Source organism: Poecilia mexicana, unplaced genomic scaffold (assembly GCF_051168715.1).
Source record: "Poecilia mexicana isolate PSO_F unplaced genomic scaffold, ASM5116871v1 scaffold_17, whole genome shotgun sequence".
Lineage (NCBI taxonomy): Eukaryota > Metazoa > Chordata > Actinopteri > Cyprinodontiformes > Poeciliidae > Poecilia > Poecilia mexicana.
Window position 1 is genome coordinate 30,908,887 of NW_028263386.1, and position 18,867 is coordinate 30,927,753.

Below are 18,867 nucleotides of genomic sequence, written 5' to 3' on the forward strand. Positions count from 1 at the left end.
TTGAGCATAAAAACTAAAACTGTGGGGAGATGAAAGGTGAAAGCAGTCGAATCCAGGGTGAATGAAAGAAGAGGGACTTAAATGCTGGGAGCTTGACTGGGTGAGGAGCAGATGCCCGATTAGAGAAAGTCACAGTCGTGAAAAGACATTAATGGCATAGAGGAGCAAGGAGCAATAAAACTACGGAACAGGCTGAACATAATCTAAAAGAAATAATGAATAACTATTTACTATTAACTAAAATAAGAACAGACTAATCTAAAGAAGGAAACAAAGGCTGATCAAAATAAGGAAAGAGAAAATGAGGAATGACAAAAGACAGGCAAAGACACAAATAATCAAAATACAACTCTTGAAAAAATCCACAACCCAAGATCCTGACAACCACCTTCAGTTACCAGTTATTTTCTTTAATTAAGCACAGGACTTGAAATTTAGACTTTAAATTAAACAGTATTTTCTTTGTTTTTAATCTCACTAATACTACGAAGTCCTCCACCTAATATACTTTTTGTTATTCTATCTCATTTGTTTGTGCAGGTATCGACTGTCAATCTATTATCTAGTGATCCTGGTGGAGAATGCCACTCTCAGTGCATTGTGGTATCTTTACAGAACACCTAAAACCACTGACGCCTTTGCAGTCCCAGCACTCTGTGTCATTTTCAGCAGTTTTCTTACTGGTCTGGTTTTCATGCTCATGTACTATGCTTTTTTCCATCCCAATGGTACTCGCTTTGGACGCTCTACTAGCTGTCAAGGGCATGATATGGACCCATCAGCTCAGTTCTCCACACTACCTTCTGATGGTGGAACCAACTCACTGCGTTCCAACCGAGGAACTACTGGAACCTTAGAGCGTGACACTGGAAAGTATTCAGAACGGGATAGCTGTATCCCAGTGTTTCAGGTCCGACACCCAGTGCCATCCACTCCTTCATCCCGTGCTCCACGCCTAGACGAGACTGTTATCAAACTTGACCTTTGTAGGAATCAATACCCAGCCTGGGAACGTCACGTTCTTGACCGCAGTATACGGAAAGTCATCTTGGCTATGGACTGTTCCATGACTCCTCCTCGTCTGATGTACAAGGATGATGCCATGGTGCATGAGCGACTGGAATATGAAACTACGTTGTAGTTTACCTGTTGTGATAGTAGCAGTGCAGCATCATGTTGGTCTATAAAACAGCTGGAGGATTTGTGGCTATCCTTAGTCTATTTTTTCACACCCTATATTTTTAGTCGCTTCAGGAGTATTGCAGCCTCTTCAAACTAATGGATCTAGTTGGCACATTTATGCAGTTACTTTCATTCACCAGAGGATTTTTTCCTGATTTACAACAAGAGAATAAATTGATACTCTGTTTGAATTAAACAAACCCCTGCTGAAAACTGAGATAGTGTACACCATGATATAAATGATATTCAGTCAAACATGAACAGAAACATGAACATGATTCATACTTATGCAGACTTTAACCTCCTGTTACCCTGAAAACACAAACAATTACATGTTGGTCAAAGGTTAGATGAGGACACCAGTGTTCTTATGATAGTCAATGCATTTTTTAAAACAACTTTCATTTTTTAAATGTAAGGTGTAGAATGGATGATAAACACCCTGTTTTGGTAGTGCCACAAGGTTCCTAGAACTCATCTTTTAGTAGTTATTCAAGGCACAACTCTAACTTGGCAAGGATTAGTAAGTTTCTTTGTATCTCTAGATATTAATATTTCAGGGAAATATTCACACACAAATAGTGAACTATAAGAAGCCAGCAATCGAAGTAGCATTTATGTCCAATCATTCATTCATTTATTCATTTATTTATTTATTTATTTATTTATTTTTAATTTTTTTGGATGAAATAAACCAAGTCTGTCTGAATGAAGCAGAAAGGAGCAAACCAAAAGGATCAGCAAGTTGTTTTTCTACTACATCAGTCATACAGAATCCCAGAAAAATAAAAAATGGCCACTTAGCCAGTCTGCTCAGTGGAACCAATCTTTACACATCTGTGATGGTGACCAAGGAAAATGTGTGGAATGGACAGAGAATGGGAGGAGAACATGTCATGAACAGGAGAGCAAGATGGAGAAGAAGAGAAAATGTTGGAAGACTGCTACCTTCGTCAGAATAAACAAGGATTTGTAGTTCTCAGCTGAAATATGAAACATTATTTTATTTCAAAGAAAAGGTACTGTAAAAATGACCAAAGTCATTGTAATTTATTTGGCCTTTATCTTGAAGTGTGTTTATTTTGAAAACCAAGTCTGCGTGTGTGTGTGTGTGTGTGTGTGTGTGTAGGTGTGTGCGCGTGCGTGTGTGTGTGATTGACAGAATGCAGAGAAGCTATGGTGGACTAGTTGCTGCATGCCTGAATTTGCTCTTTGCTGTCATTTAGTGATGCTACGCAATTAATTGTTTAGAAATTATTTTTGTCATACTGCTTACCTATCAACTAGGGCTGTTGTAAACGAATATTTTAGTAATCGAGTAATCTATCGATTATTCTTACGATTAATCAAGTAATCGGATAAAAAAAATTATAAAATAAAATATTGGTAAATCTGGCATAAACCAGTGTTACTATCGGATATCACTATCAGTCCAGTTTTTCATTTTTCAGCATCCCTAACAGTTACTTTACTGTAGTTTAGAAAACTAACCTACAACAATAATAGCTCACTTTCTATGTTAACCTGATGAAAAGTTATAGAAAAATCTGAAATTCTATTCAATTTAATAATAAAGAGGCAGGTTCACAAATACGCTTAAAAACAGGGGTGAAAGTAGTTTTAAATTCTACTACTAGCTATTGAATTGATACAAGATGGAGCTGTACTTCCTTCAGCCCACCGGCTGCAATGTTGACGCCTTGAGATGCCATGAAACCTAAATTCCTAATAATAATAATATTCCACTTAATTTTTCACTACTTTCCGCTACTTTCCGCATCGTTAATCAACTCTAGTTTAAAAACTGCTACACCTAGACACTTCAAACCTGGACTACATTATTTTTGCTCTAATAGCAGAATATTTAAAACCATGTTTGTGATTTGTTAAACCTTTTCCTGATTTGTGAAAACTCAATAAAGTTAGATTTTCACCATTTTTTGGCATCTGGATCACACTAAAACGGCTCTAATTACAAAACTACAACACCTAGACTCTTCAAACCTGGAATAGATTATTCTGCTATGATAGCAGAATATTTATAACCATGTTTGGATTTGTGAAACCTTTATCTGAGTTGTGAAACTTCCAAAAAGTGCGAAATCACCACTTTTTTTCTATCTCGGTCACAGAAGAACTGCTCTAATTGGGGCCTGCCCATAGCAATGCATAGGGAGAGCAGTGACTGACTTGCAAAGCAACTCAGTCACTGCCTCCATGCATTGCATGGCAGGCACCTATTGTTCTACACCCAATAGAATGTCTCTTTATTATTTATTATCTATCTTTATTATTGCGCAGCAAGGCAGTTCATTAACATTAGCACATTCACTGCCCCCCACTAGTGCAAGTGCTAGTGCAAATTAGTTAAATTTAGTGCAAATTTAGTGCAAATTTCTTAATTATTTGCCATGTTTAGTATACTGAATGGAGTAAGTCAATGACAGAGAACATGCTAATGATGCCCCACATACTAGTCTTCATGCTAACATTAGTATTTTGTCAAATTTTAGTTTATGCATTAATTTTAACATACTGAATGGTACAAGTACAGCTTAGTCCACATGCTTCTGACTCTCCACAGGTTATTGACTACATTGAAGCTTTCTTTAACATTAATGCTAATTTTTAGCATCAGAACGCTGGGTCCAAACCGATGGGCACACTTTGGCAGGCCCCAGTTAAATTTCTTCAGGAATTTTCTAGTTCCAAATCTACAACACCTAGACTCTTCAAACTTGGACTAAATTATTCTGCTCTAATAGTAGAATATTTAGAATCATGTTTGTGATTTGTGAAACCTTTTTCTGATTTGTGAAACTTCACTTAACAGACCCCTGCAAAAGATCTGTCCTTCCAACAGCCATCACCATCTACAATAACTCTTTGAAAAATTAATGAGTTACACCAACATTTTATTTCCCATTGGGATTAATAAAGTGGTTTTGAATTGAATTTGAAAAAAACTGCATGGTAATGAATAGTAATCTGATCTTTAGTGAAGTTTTCACAAATCAGAAAAAAGTTTCACAAATTCCAAACATGGATTAAAATATTCTGCTATTAGAGCACAATATAGTCCTAGTTTGAAGAGTCTAGGTGTTGTAGTTTTTTAATTAGAGCAGTTTTAGTAATGAAAGAGGTGCCCAAAATGGTGAAAATCAAATTTTAATAAGTTTTCACAAATCAGAAAAAGGTTTCACAAATCCCAAACATGGTTTTAAATATTCTGCTATTAGAGAAGAATAATCTAGTCCAGGTTTGAAGTGTCTAGGTGTAGTAGTTTTTAAACTGGAGTTGATTAAAGATGTGGAAAGTAGCGGAAAGTAGTGAACAATTAAGTGGAATCGCCCTTTAGCTATTGGAAGCTAGAATTGGAAACCAACTTCAGCTTCGTTCCTTCAGGGAGGGAGAAAAGAAAGAGGAAGAATAGAAAAAAAGCCAGATAAAGGTTTGTTTTAATGTGCTCTGGTAATGTAATGTAAAGATTAATAAAGCTGCTAATAGAAAATTAGCTTGATAGCGACCTGGTCCAGTTCAAAAACCAAACACTTATGCTAGGGTCTTTGTGTTTGTGTGAAACTGAGTTTTAACTTTAAATGACTTGATTCTCCTGCTTAGCTCTGTATATTTTGGGGGTATTTTTAGCTTCAAAACACCGTATTTGATAATGTTTGATAGCAATAATTAAAATTTCTCAATGTTTGACATTGTCTAGCAAAATATTTTTACATCAGGCTACATAGCTGCTACATCAATGAGCTGCTCTATGCTGTAGTTGGAGATATGTTGTTTGCTGCTGATCATAATCATTTTGTGGCTAAAAACATTATTTTTACATCAACTTCTAAGTTATGTGAAACTTCTGTTAAAATCATTTGAAGGCTCAGAATCAGCCCGTACCAGTCCACATTCTCAGGGGAGAAAGACTCACCTGATAAAAACAAAATTTTTAGCTATTGGGGTTATGCTTAAGAGAAATTTATTTAATCAAAGAATGTCATGAATATGTGTGTAGTGCTGCACCGATTGCAGTTTTCTGGCCGATCCCTGGTTACCGATATTTAAAAAGCCTGACCTGCCGATTTTGATTTTGGCTGATATAATTTTTTTTGTCTTAAATGTTGCTAAATATAGCAAAAAAGTCACGGAGTTGGCAACAGTGGGGTGAATATTGTTAACTGTAAATGTGCAGACCTGACCTGGTGGGCCGGTCTGTCAGTCAAACCTCTTATTGTAGAGCAAAAGAGGACAGAAGCTGATTTATAAAGCTTTGCTGACGAAGATAAGATCAGGGGATAAGATGGGCTTCATGTGTAAGTATCGACCAATCATGATTCCCCAAAATTAAGGAAATCGGCACCCAGAAGTGAACTGGTTGATAAATCAGTTGGCCAATAAATGTATCCTGTATTATACATGTAATTAATGTAAGCAGCCAGAGATGCAATACGTTTATAGCAGGTGTGTGAATGATCTAATGATCAGATTGCTAATTGCAGTCAGTCCACATTGTTAGTAGAACTAGAGGGCCCCAAAACCACATTTCGCATAGGGCCCCATGGAAGCTTGGGCCGGCCCTGTAAAAAACACATGAACTTTCACTGAAATAGAAACACGTAACTTCTTATGTAAAAACAGACTATTAGCTTAAGTAGCAACTATGTTTCCAACACAAAATGAGTGAAGTTAAAATTTAGTACTCTACATTAACCTGTGAGATTTGTTACACTGATGAAAAAAGTCTACATACTACTGTGAATAATGTTTATTGTATTAAGTATCTATTCTCATTCAAATGAGCTAAAAAGTAAAAAATTACTTCTGTAGTTTGCTTAACAATGGGCCTGATTCCTGAATAATGAAAAAATAGTTTTTCAGCTTACTGTATCACATCTAAAGTATTAGCTTACCAGCAAAAACAGTCTAATTTTTTTTTATAAAATTTTATTTCTTTGGTTACATTAATTCAACATTTTTAACAGTAAAAATATAGTCACTTTCTTCAAATAATGACCTAAGTAATTTTTGCCAAAATATAAATACATGGTTCAGGCCAGGGGTCCCCAAACTTTTTCCTGCGAGGGCCACATAACTGTTCCCTTTTCTGGTCGGGGGCCGGTCTTAGTTTTTCGAGAAAGAAACCTTAGAAAACTTTTGTTGACTGGGGGGGGGGAGGCTGGATTACTGCCGAAGACATATTCGCGTTTGTAGATAGATTTTTACCCAGAATGCAAATGGAAAAAAACCGTGAGCGAAACGGTGACTGGTACTGACTAGTATATATTCCATTGAGGGAGACTAAGTTTCATATCTGCTCAAGAGCCCCCCTGGTGGTTGAAGAAAAATCCACATATATATGAAAAAAAAACACTGAATGCTCTCTGGTATTGTTCAGGGGGCCGGACCAAATGAGGAGGCGGGCCAGATCCAGCCCGTGGGCCGTAGCTTGGGGACCCCTGGCTTAGGCAAAAATAATAACAATAATAATTCAACCATAACTTTAGGAAGTTGACAAAACAAAAAATTATAGAGTAATGCAAAAAATGAAACAATCAAGTTAAGGTGTTTGATAAATTTGCAAGGCATATTAGATTGTTTATTTTTCTAGTCTGTGCCAAAAACCTTGAGGTTTAATAGAAGTCATGCATGTGGTGTCACTGTTTGCATTTCATACTGGTGTTATGTTCATGAAGTACATTACTGAGTGATACAAATAAGTTTGATAATAGTAACTGCATAAAAACATCTTAAGAACAAAATAACTAAATGGGGCAATGTTCTGTGCAAAGATTCAGCAAATATTTTGAAGTTTTAAAAGCAAGGAGTGCAGAACATATTTTTTCAAGCAAGTTTAATGATTGCCTTCAGTTGCAACTATTTTATTCTAAAAATATTAAAACCTCTTTTTTATTATTATTCTAGATGACTACCGATGATCCTAACTTTCTGTGTGTGAAATGAAGAGCCCTGAACAGGTTATGTAAAGACTTTGAAAATGAATTAAAATAATTTTATCTGAGATCTTTGATAACTCTGGGAGATGAGTCTTGTGGGAACAGACAAACACATTGCAGCATGAGTGTGTCTGCTTTGTTCAAACAATTTTTGAGGGTTGTTTCAAATGGTATCTCAAAATATAAACATTCTAAAACTACTTTACCTTTACTGATTAAAATATTTAAGGAATGTTTTGATGGGTGCCCCACTTTTATCCATCAAGATGCAGAAAGTGGAACCCTTCCTTGAATTTAATATTATAGGTTGGCTGATTTTATCATACAATTGAACAAAAGCATGTTTTTGAAAAATGTGTTTCCAAATAAAAATACATAGCTCTTGTTGTGTGACCAACATGGCTCATCAAATGTTGGGAAAAATAGCTAGAAAAAAGTAGTAGCTTAAAATAAATTTAAATAACGGGCATGCTTTCCTGTAATACATCAAATGAAATGAGCTTCACCATAGGTTTTCTCTCCAGGATCTGCAACATTGAATTTGTATTAGAAAACAATTAATCAGAATTTTTTAGGCTGACTTTGTGCAGCAGGGTTTGGTTTCATTTTGAGAATTTTCTTCACCAGTCCAAGGTATTCTAGTTGACCTAATATTTATATAGTACCAACTCACAGCAGGTGTCAGCTCAAGAATTTCACAACAATAATGGATGCTGTTTATTTACAGAAAATTCAATTCCATAATATAGCCAGATTTAAATTCCATTCAATTATAGAATATAATGCACTTAAGTTCAGTTGGTTCCATGAAGTCACTGACTGCAGCAGCACCCTCTCCTGGACAAGTGCAGAGTCAGTGAGTTTTATTTTCATTTTGATCAGGTGTCTCACATTTCTCAACAAGTATTAAGGCAGCAAACCCATTTTTTTAATACAAGCCAATATAAAAGTAGGAAGCAGTACTAGAGTTAATTGGAGGAGTTATGAGAACCAGAGAAATATTGCATAATCTGATTTCTGTATTTTTGAATGTGGCTAATGGATCAAAGAATTCACAGTTCTTACACACTATGTGTGTTGTGTATTTGGATTTTTATGAGTGTCTTTGTCATTTTGTGCCACTGTGATGAGGTGTTGGATTAGGTTAAATGTTTTTTCAGCAGTTCTGTCTACAAGTCTTTTCTTCAGCTGTCAATAAATCTTTACATTTTAGTTCTTTTTATTGTCACTTACTTTAAAAAGTGTATATGTCTCATGTTTTAACTATTGATCACCTTAATAACAAACTTGATATAGGAGAAAATAATTTAAAAGTAAAAAACCAACAAAAAAACAGGGTGTTCACATTTATTCATTGGTGGTGCTTGTTAAAGATTCAATATAATAAAATAACAGAAAGAAATATTTAAACATCAGGCTAGTTTACATTAAGTACTCAAACGTTTCAAAGCTAGCTGCTTTTTAATTATACCTTATGCAGGACAACTGTTGGAACAGCAGTTATTGATTGTTCACAAACAAATTAATTTGTTGAGCAATCTAAAGTTTCTAAATTAAAGAAATGTGTTGTTTCTCAGCGTCCACTATTTCTCTAATATTTATTATGAAAATCAGCAGGAGATATGGTTGTTCACTCTCTTGGTGAGCAACACCAAGAGAGCTGATTAAAAGCATAGACAAAGTAGGCATTATTGAGAAGACTCTATTTAAACGTATACAGTCTTTGTTTTATACAGACGCTTGTTTTAAGAGTTAGTTGAAGTTGGGTGTGGAGGGTGTTCGCTTCAACTAAAGTACTTGCCTGTAAATATATGTAAGCAAACTGTAAATGCTTAAAAAAATAAAACATTCCTCTCTTCTTGAGTTCTGACTGTGAAAGGTGTCTTTAGAGGTTTTATGCCACCATGATTTCTGTAACTATGCCGATATATTAAGGACAAAAAAAAACAAAAAACAAAACATGTAATGTATGTGGTGACTAAATAAAGTTGTTCAGAGAAAAAATGAAAAATTTCCCCTTGTTGCAGACTCTGTGAGTAAAGTCAAAAGTCCTACAACATTCAATAAAAGTATAAAAGCTCATTTTTGATTATTCTTATTTTTGGAAAATGTTATTTGAATTTAATTAGACTCTAAGTTGTTTAATAAAGTTCACTGCGGTCATTTTCTGGCTTTAACATTGCTTTTTTGTTTGTTTGTACTGTTAAGTCTGTCTTAAACTGTGAAAATTGAAGTAATTTAAAAATGTTTTCACGTGGACATGCAACACTAAGCAAGATTTTTAAATAAACTATGTTAAGACATTTTTATTATATTTACAAATATAGCCTGAGTCATAATCAAAATGAATGAACCAAACAGTTGAAACCAAAGGAACTTCACTATGCCTTTCACTGTACAAGCCTTTTTACGGCCTTCTAAGGCTGTAAAAACACATGAATTTGAACTTGTCTCCACGCTAACATCATCTAAGTTTGCCAAGAAAGTGAACTGATGGAGAGGAGTAACTATATTTCAGACACTTGGATAAATTTTCACAGAAGTAGAACCTCTGAACAGGTGGAGAGAACCAGAATGTGTGGGTGTACTTGTATATTTTATATACCTTTATATTGTCTATGCACTTTGAGCAGATATTAGATGATGCAAAACCCATTCTGTACATCTTTTAACCTGTATAGTGTACTATGGAAGATTTTGTATAATGTGAATTGAGTTAGTGATTTCAAACATTCTTAGACATATAAGGGACCAGAAATGTTGGTCAATGTTGACTGACAAATCGATCTCCCATTTCACCATGGGAAGCGATATCAATTAATTTATCTTAGACAGAATGCTGTCAAAAATAAATAAAAAATGTAGGTTATGATTAAAGAAATTTTACAGATGGAACTTTAATCTAGGTATTTCTGACCTAAATTTATTGAGCTTAAATTAATTTTATTATAGATTTACTTTGTTGATATTCTAAAAATGTAGTCTTGTATTATTAATTTTGTATTATTAATCTGTCAAATGGGATAAAGTCTACTCCCTCGCACACTTAGCCCAGGTCTTCAATTCTTTACACCTCCAACCTGGGAAGTTTATCTATTTGTTGTAGGATATAAGGGTTGTTCAAGATTGGTGTATGTCTGCATAGGATTAGTGAAGACTCATTGAAAGAAACTCCCACCTTATTTTAAAGTATACTTGCTGTTTTATGTTTGAGCTAATAATCGTTATCATCATCAGCAGCAGCTTTATTAAAGACACAAATGGGTCCATAGATCATTTAAGAAAATTAAAAAGAAACAATCACATAAAAAGATAATAATCACATATACAAGTCACTGATTTACAGAAAGGCTAGACCACCACTGATTCTACATTCTGAACTTAAACCTGACTGAGCTTTGTGAAATATCTGTTAGTATCTGGATGATGTTGTTTGTAGAAACATGTAAATTCCACATAAACCTGTACATAAGGTTTTGTAAGACAGCATGAAAAAAGGAGACACCAACACCAACTAATAACATACTAGCACTGGTCCATCTCAGCATCCTATGCAGCCTCCTCATTCTGTCATTGTATGTCACTTTGATTTTCTGTAAACTGCTTTGTTTATATTGTCTCCATAGGTGAGCAGTATACAGAGGAGTGCAGTATGCTTTAAAGAGAGACACTTTCACTGAGACAGAACACATCCTGAATTTATGTACCAGCATGTTGGCTGGTACATTAAACAACGTTGCCTGTAAATGTCCACATCATTAGTCAGATCATCAGTTATATAGTGTTCCCAGGTATTTGACAGCAGTGCACTCTTTAAGAACACCTGATAAGGAGAAGTCAGGAACTTCTGATCCTCCTTGGTTCTTATATTCATAATGTTACTATTCAGTGCATTGTACATAATGTCATACTGCTGACCATATTGTGAGCAGGTCCTCAATAATTGTTGAAGATCAACACCACAAGGACTAAAAATTACTAAATCATCATCATACATCAGATGGTTAATTATGGTCCCACCAACAACACGCCCTGTCCCACAGTGTTGTAGCCACTTTGATAAATCATCCATATTGTTACGGTCACTGACCTCTAGGGGCTCTCTTCATGAGAGAGCTCTCTTGTTTTTTGCGTTTCAGTTTTACCTGGCTTCCACAGGTGGAATGTGTTGGAGCTCGTCAGCCATCCAATACGAAGCTCCCTACCAGAGATGTCAGTCCCTCTTTTCCTGTCCTTGGGCCCTGATCTGTATTGGTCTTGTCTGTAAGCTGGCTGTTGGTAGAAGCTTGGCTGATGTTGCTGTGAGCATTTTGTGACAAATCAAGTGTGTAACCCAAAACCTTATTTCCTTCTCAGTGGAAGCCGGTAGGGGTTCTCTGCCATTTTTGTTTAACTGTTTTCTCCTGTTTTGATGATTAGCCAGGGAGCTCAGGTTTTGTATTTTTCTTTACTTTCACTTCTAGCAAGTTGTTCTTTTTATTTCATAGTTAGAAGGGGGTGTTTTGTTTATTATTTTGGCCTTGGAGACCCTGAAGCTCAAAGCTTCCCTGTGTTGTTTTTCTTGTTTGGTTTGCTCCTGTGATTTAATTTTTTTTTTTCTACCTGCACTGTAAATAAACCCTTTTGTTACGGATATCAACTGTTTAGGTTACTTCTTCTTTTGTGTTACACCCAGTGCTAGAATTTACCCATAGGGGTCTTGGGGAGGGGGTTGTAACACATATATATATTAAAAAGAAGAGGAGACAAAATACTTCACTGTCTAACCCCATTCCTTATTTTAAAAAGGAGCAGACACACAATTACCCCATCTTATTTACATTAACTGATATGTGTACCAAAAGGACAAAATTCTAACAATAGATCTAGAAATCCCTCTGTTGTGCAGCTTATAAAATAACTTTTCATGATTAACCCAATCAAAAGCCTTTGAGGCATCAGTAAAACGCATACAAATTGTAGAGTTTTGCCTATTATACAAATCCAAAATCTCTTTCAAAGCAAAGTGCCATGGTGTGATTTAAAACCAAACTGGCTATCTGAAGTAAGGAGAAAATGATCAGTCTTACTCAATATAGTCCTCTCCAGAACCTGGGCCAATAATTATCTCTATTATTTATTTTGCCGGCTTTATCCTTTATTATAGGCACCAGTGGTGGAGAAAGTACTCAAAAAATGTACTCAAGTAAAAGTAAAACTACCACATTAACATTTGTACTTAAGTAAAAGTAAAAAAGTACTGGCTTTTAAAAATACTTAAGTATTAAAAGTAAAAGTACTGGCTGAATGCATTACCTAATCGCTAATACAATATCATTAAGTGAGCCGATCGTATTTAATTTTATTACATTAGAAATGTGCCATTTTAATGAACAATGCCACAGATAAAGCATGTTTTTATTCTATTTACTCTTTGTAACATAGTGTAGACTTAGACATGTGATTCTATGCATCATAATTTCAGGGATGGAAACATCTTGTCTCCTGTCCTAACATAGCATGAACTTCACTTTTTTGCCACTAGTGGCAGAAATCCAACAGAAAGGGGATGGAAAGAAGGTGGGTGGGGGAGGACATGCAACCGAGGAGCCACGTAGCATAGTTGTAGTCAAGACCAGCACCCCGCGCTACGTGACACAAAAAATTAAGTTTTACCTATCAAAATTGCTTCTCAAATTTATCTGAAAGATCCACATTCCCATAAACACCTAGACATTAAATACTTAGAGCTGAAATAAATTTAATCAGTAAAGATCCGTCCAGAAGAATCGGATCGTTTCTGAATGTCATATCAATGCAGACTTTGGTCACAGCGTTGTCCCATATATGCAACACCTCAATCAACACCTCCACACAATAATTCAGCGCATGAGTGACAACAATTTCATCGCAGATGCAACATGTGTGTCTCAGTACAGCTGGCTTTGCTAGCATCACGTCCACAGATCTTACCTTTAAGCGTTCCTTTCAAGTGACGCTAAAAGTTGGACTAAATCCCCACCGTCTGAAAACGAAGCGCTGCTGGTTTTACATATCGCTATATCTTATGATTTTTGCTGTGCTATTATATTACTGACGATAAGACAGACATCTTCTCCCGCTCAGAGGAAACCACTGCGCATGTCTGGAGCTCCGCATGCGAGTAAAGGTGAAGGCTATGGGTGACAACAAATACGTATAAGTCAAGTTATTGCTTGGATTTTATGGCGCCACCTTAAGACCCTGAACTTCACATTTTAACAGAAAAAAAGCGCAACGGGACTTGGATGTAACGAGTAACGCAACAGTTTTGTCTTATTTGTCTTAATCATTGGAGGGCACGATGGTCGGTTTCTAAAATAAAGTGGCGTCCTAAAAGATAATACCTGAGGGCCTCAATAGCCCACTTCATGGCCAAACATTCCTTTTCCACTGTTGAATATCTTGTCTCTCTATCAAGCAGCTTTCGACCCAGAAACACCGCAGGTTTTCTTTCACCATCCACCTCTTGTTGAAGGACTGCTCCAAGTCCCACTCCTGAAGCATCTGTTTGTAAGATGAATGGCTTAGTGAAGTCTGGTGTGTGTAGAACTGCTGAATCATACTGCTTGCATGAGGTCCTTGAATGCTCGATCACAGTCTTCTGTCCAGCACACTATCATCTTTTTTTATGGCGGTTGGCAAACAACTTTTAGGTGCATTACCGCCACCTTCCCATACATATTTGTTGCATTCTAAGAAAATATGTTGTACTGTTTCTAATTCTCTACAATAATTACAACAACCTGTAGTATGTTTATTAATAATTTTAAGAGTACTATTTAATCCTGTGTGTCCAAATCTTATTCTAGATATAATATCTTCTCCTTCTTATTTCTATTACATTTCCTAAATTCCCCAACTTTTTTTTGGATACTATAATAAAATCTCACCTTGTCTCCTCTATTCCACTACTCTTCCCATTTTCCCTTGATATACTCTTTTATAATATTCTTTATCTAATTTTTACTTATCTTAATATTCAAATCAACAATATTCTTTTTTGAAACACTCTTAACAAAACTATCAGCCAACTCATTTCCTACCACACCAATGTGGGCTGGAATCCAAACTAGTTTAACAAGAGAACCATGATTTTTAATCCTGAAAATTGAGTGAATTATTTCCAATATACAGGTGCTGGTCATAAAATTAGAATATTGTGATAAAGTTCATTATTTTCCATAATGTCATGATAAAAATTAAATTGTCATATATTTTAGATTCATTGCACACCAACTGAAATATTTCAGGTCTTTTATTGTTTTAATTTTGATGATTTTGGCAAACAGCTCATGAAAACCCAAAATCCCTGTCTCAAAAAATTAGAATATTATGAAAAGGTTCTCTGAACGAGCAATAAAAATAATCATCTGAATCAACAAAGTAACTCTAAACACCTGAAAAAGATTCCTGAGGCCTTTAAAAACTCCCAGCCTGGTTCATTACTCAAAACCGCAATCATGGGTCAGATTGCTGACCTGACTGCTGTCCAGAAGGCCATCACTGACATCCTCAAGCAAGAGGGTGAGAAACGGAAAGAAATTTCTGAACGAATCGGCTGTTTGCAGAGTGTTATATCAAGGCACCTCAGTGGGAAGTCAGTAGGAAGGAAAAAGTGTGGCAGAAAACGCTGCACAACGAGAAGAGGTGACCGGACTCTGAGGAAGATTGTGGAGAAGGGCCGATTCCAGACCAAATTAAATTTTCATCTCCATAAAACTTTTCAGCAGATGGAAGCATGAAGTGCTCCAAAATCTTCTGATAGCTGCTGCATTGATCCTGCCCTTGATAAAACCCAGTGCACCAACACCAGCAGCTGACATGGCACCCAGACCATCACTGACTGTGGGTACTTGACACTGGACTTCTGGCATTTTGGCATTTACTTCTCCCCAGTCTTCCTCCAGAGTCTGGCACTTTGATTTCCGAATGACATGCAAAGTTTGCTTTCATCCGAAAAAAGTACTTTGGACCACTGAACAACAGTGGTCCAAAGTGCTGCTTCTCTGTAGCCCAGGTCAGGCGCTTCTGCCGCTGTTTCTGGTTCAAAAGTGGCTTGACCTTTGACCTGGGGAATGCGGCACCTGTAGCCCATTTCCTGCACACGCCTGTGCACAGTGGCTCTGGATGTTTCTACTCCAGACTCAGTCCACTGCTTCCCCCAAGGTCTGGAATCGGCCCTTCTCCACAATCTTCCTCAGGGTCCGGTCACCTCTTCTCGTTGTGTAGCGTTTTCTGCCACACTTTTTCCTTCCTACTGACTTCCCACTGAGGTGCCTTGATATAACACTCTGCAAACAGCCGATTCGTTCAGAAATTTCTTTCCGTTTCTCACCCTCTTGCTTGAGGATGTCAGTGATGGCCTTCTGGACAGCAGTCAGGTCAGCAATCTGACCCATGATTGCTGTTTTGAGTAACGAACCAGGCTGGGAGTTTTTAAAGGCCTCAGGAATCTTTTTCAGGTGTTTAGAGTTACTTTGTTGATTCAGATGATTATTTTTATTGCTCGTTCAGAGAACCTTTTCATAATATTCTAATTTTTTGAGACAGGGATTTTGGGTTTTCATGAGCTGTTTGCCAAAATCATCAAAATTAAAACAATAAAAGACCTGAAATATTTCAGTTGGTGTGCAATGAATCTAAAATATATGACAATTTAATTTTTATCATGACATTATGGAAAATAATGAACTTTATCACAATATTCTAATTTTATGACCAGCACCTGTAATATCTTGCATTGATTCTGAATTTACCTCTTGAATACTAATTAATGCGCTACATGAATCTGAACAAATTAAAACCTCTCTTCTTTCCATTTCCTCAACCCATTCTAAAGCCATTAAAATTGCCATTAACTCACCCGTATACACTGTCAGTTTATCAGTTATTCTTTTATTTTTCATAAAGTTTAAATCTGGAACTACAAATGATATACCTACTTTATTGTTTAACATTTTAGAGGCATCTGTATATATTTGAATATATTCTGAATATTCTCTCTTTATATAACTCTCCATTTCCTTTTTTCCCAATTATCTCCCTTTTTCCAATAACTTTAAATCAACTTCACCCTGACCAAAAATTCATGATGGAATAACAGGAGTAACAACCACAGGACTAATTAGAAAATTATCTATTCCAATACCTTTTACTTTATTTAAAATTCTCCATCCAAATCTATTAATTTGCTTCTTTTCTTTTTCTTGACAAGGTTGCAGCATAACATGTGGAGGATGAACATCATTATGTCCTTTAATATTTGCCCAGTAAGTCATGGCCAGCTGCTCTCTCCTGAGCTCCAGCAGCATCTCACCCATCTCAACCTGTAGAGCTGAAACTGGAGTGGTTTTCATCGCTCCGCAGCAAAGTCTTAATGCCTGATATTGTATTTTATCCATCTTTGCCAATAAACTACTTGAAGCTGAATTATATAAAATACAACCATAGTCAAAGACTGATCGAATTAACCCGATGTAAACGGTCTTTAATACCGTTTAATACCGTAGCAGACAGGAAAGTCTGCTCCCCATTGTCTGCCTCTCAAAATCTCATATTTAAGTTTTTTTTTTTTTTTACTTTTTTCCAATATTTTACCTACGTATATGTATTTTCCATGTCAGTTTTTTATCAAACCACATACCCAAATATTTAATTTTATCTTCCCTTTCTATAGCATTCCCATACAATTTAAGATTCACATTAATATTACCCTTCCTATTTGTAAAAACAACAAATTTAGATTTGGATGTTGAGAATCTAAATCCCCATTCTAAAGCCTAAGCTTCTACCCTATTTAAGGCTTCTTGCAGTTTCCTATTTATAAATTCTGTGTTTTTCCCCTCTTCCAAATAATGCCATCATCTGCAAATAATGAAACACCAAAAGATTTATCTATACTAGTAAAAATATCATTAATCATTATAATAAATAGCATAGGACTTATAATACTGCCTTGGGGAGTACCATTTTCAACTTACTTTCAACTTATTTCCCCACCTATTTTTACTCTAATATTTCTTTCAGTTAAGACATTTTTAATCCACCTATATATTTTACCCCTTATACCCATTTGTTTAATTTTAATCAACAGCCCTTCTTTCCACAACATGTCATAAGCCTTTTCCACATCCAAGAAGACTGCTATCACACTCTCTTTATTAATCTGGGCCCGTCTAATTTCATGTTCCAGACATAATGCTGGATCTATTGTACTTCTGCCTTTTCTAAATCCAAATTGATAAGCTTTAATCTTCTCCTTAGATTCTAAAAAATAAAAAAAATCTATTATTTACAATTTTTTCCATAATTTTATCCAAACATGATGTTAGAGCTATTGGTCTGTAACTTTCAGCTGAATGTGGATCTTTACCAGGTTTACAAATAGGAATAATGATGGATTCTTTCCATTTATCCCTTCCTCCCAAATTTTATTATACAGTTCCAATAATATTTCTTTACTCATATCACTAAGATTATTTAACATACTATAAGTAACTTGATCATTACCAGGAGTTGATTTACTAGAATTCCTCAGAACTTTATTTAATTCTAACAAGGAAAATTCCATATTAATAAAAGCATCATATTCTTCATCATTATGAAATAATCCAATATTTCGCTGTAGAGTATTTTCACGTCGTATTTTTTCTTTATTTAGATTCTCTGTACTATGTATTTTTGGAAATACTTTCGCTAATACCTCAGCTTTATTTTGGTTATTTATTATAATATTTCCATTATCTTTTATTATTGGGAAAAAATATCCTTTTGAATTCCCAGACATTTTTTAAATAGTATTCCAAACCCTGTCTAATGCAGTATTTTTCCCCAAAGATTCACAATACTTCCTCCAATAATCCCTTTTAGCTTTTCTTATAGTTTTCCTGACTTCTGCCTGTTTCCTTTTATAATTTAGTAGATTTTGGAAACAAGTTATTTTCTTAAGTGTCTTAAAAACCTTATTTGTTTAATTACTATTGAGCATTCTGGTGTCCACCAAGGAACCATCTTCTTTTTTTAATACCACTACTTCTAGGAATAAATGTTTTGGCTGAATTAATTATACATTTGGTAATTTCTGAGTTTAATTCATTTATATCTACATTTTCCAAACTAACCTCACTCATAATTTCAAACTTACTTCAATCTGCTTTCTCAAATTTCCACCTCTCCTCAAATTCTGTCTGGTCTTGCTCTGTATTTATACCTATATTGACAAAAAGTGGATAATGATTACTCCCCATTGTACATTCTTTAAATACTTTCCATCTACACATACCAGCACAAGATTGAGAAACCAAGGTCAGATCAATAGAAGATTCTTTACCCCTTACAAAGTCCACCTGAGTGCCTTCTCCATTATTTAAAATGACCAATTTTTTTTCTTCAATCACTTCTTCTAAAATCCCTCCATTATAATCATCTTGATCTCCCCTTAAAGTGTTATGTGCATTGAAATCCCCACACCAAACTATTGTCCCTCTCCAGTGTTCTAGGATTGTTTCAAGTTTAAACTTTTCTAATTGTTTACAAGGATTGTACAAATTTATTATTTTAATATTCCCATCATTTGTACAAATTTCTACAGCAGTAAGTTCTACTGAACTGCGTATCCATGAATATTAAACTGTAATGAGCCATCATTACAAATCTTTGACACTAAAAAATGTCTGCTTTCACTATAATTTTTATTTTTTCAGATTTA

General features: G+C 35.4%; 1 protein-coding gene across 1 annotated transcript in view; it reads left to right on the forward strand.

The window, feature by feature from the left end:
* Positions 1-11,772, forward strand: part of xkr4 (XK related 4) — a 72,515-nt gene extending 60,743 nt beyond the window's left edge. The window contains exon 4 of the mRNA XM_088014751.1: positions 541-11,772. Within this exon, the coding sequence (XP_087870877.1) occupies positions 541-1,141 (601 nt within the window). The 3' untranslated portion in view covers positions 1,142-11,772. The remainder of the gene's footprint in view (positions 1-540) is intronic.
* The last annotated feature ends 7,095 nt before the right edge of the window (positions 11,773-18,867 follow it).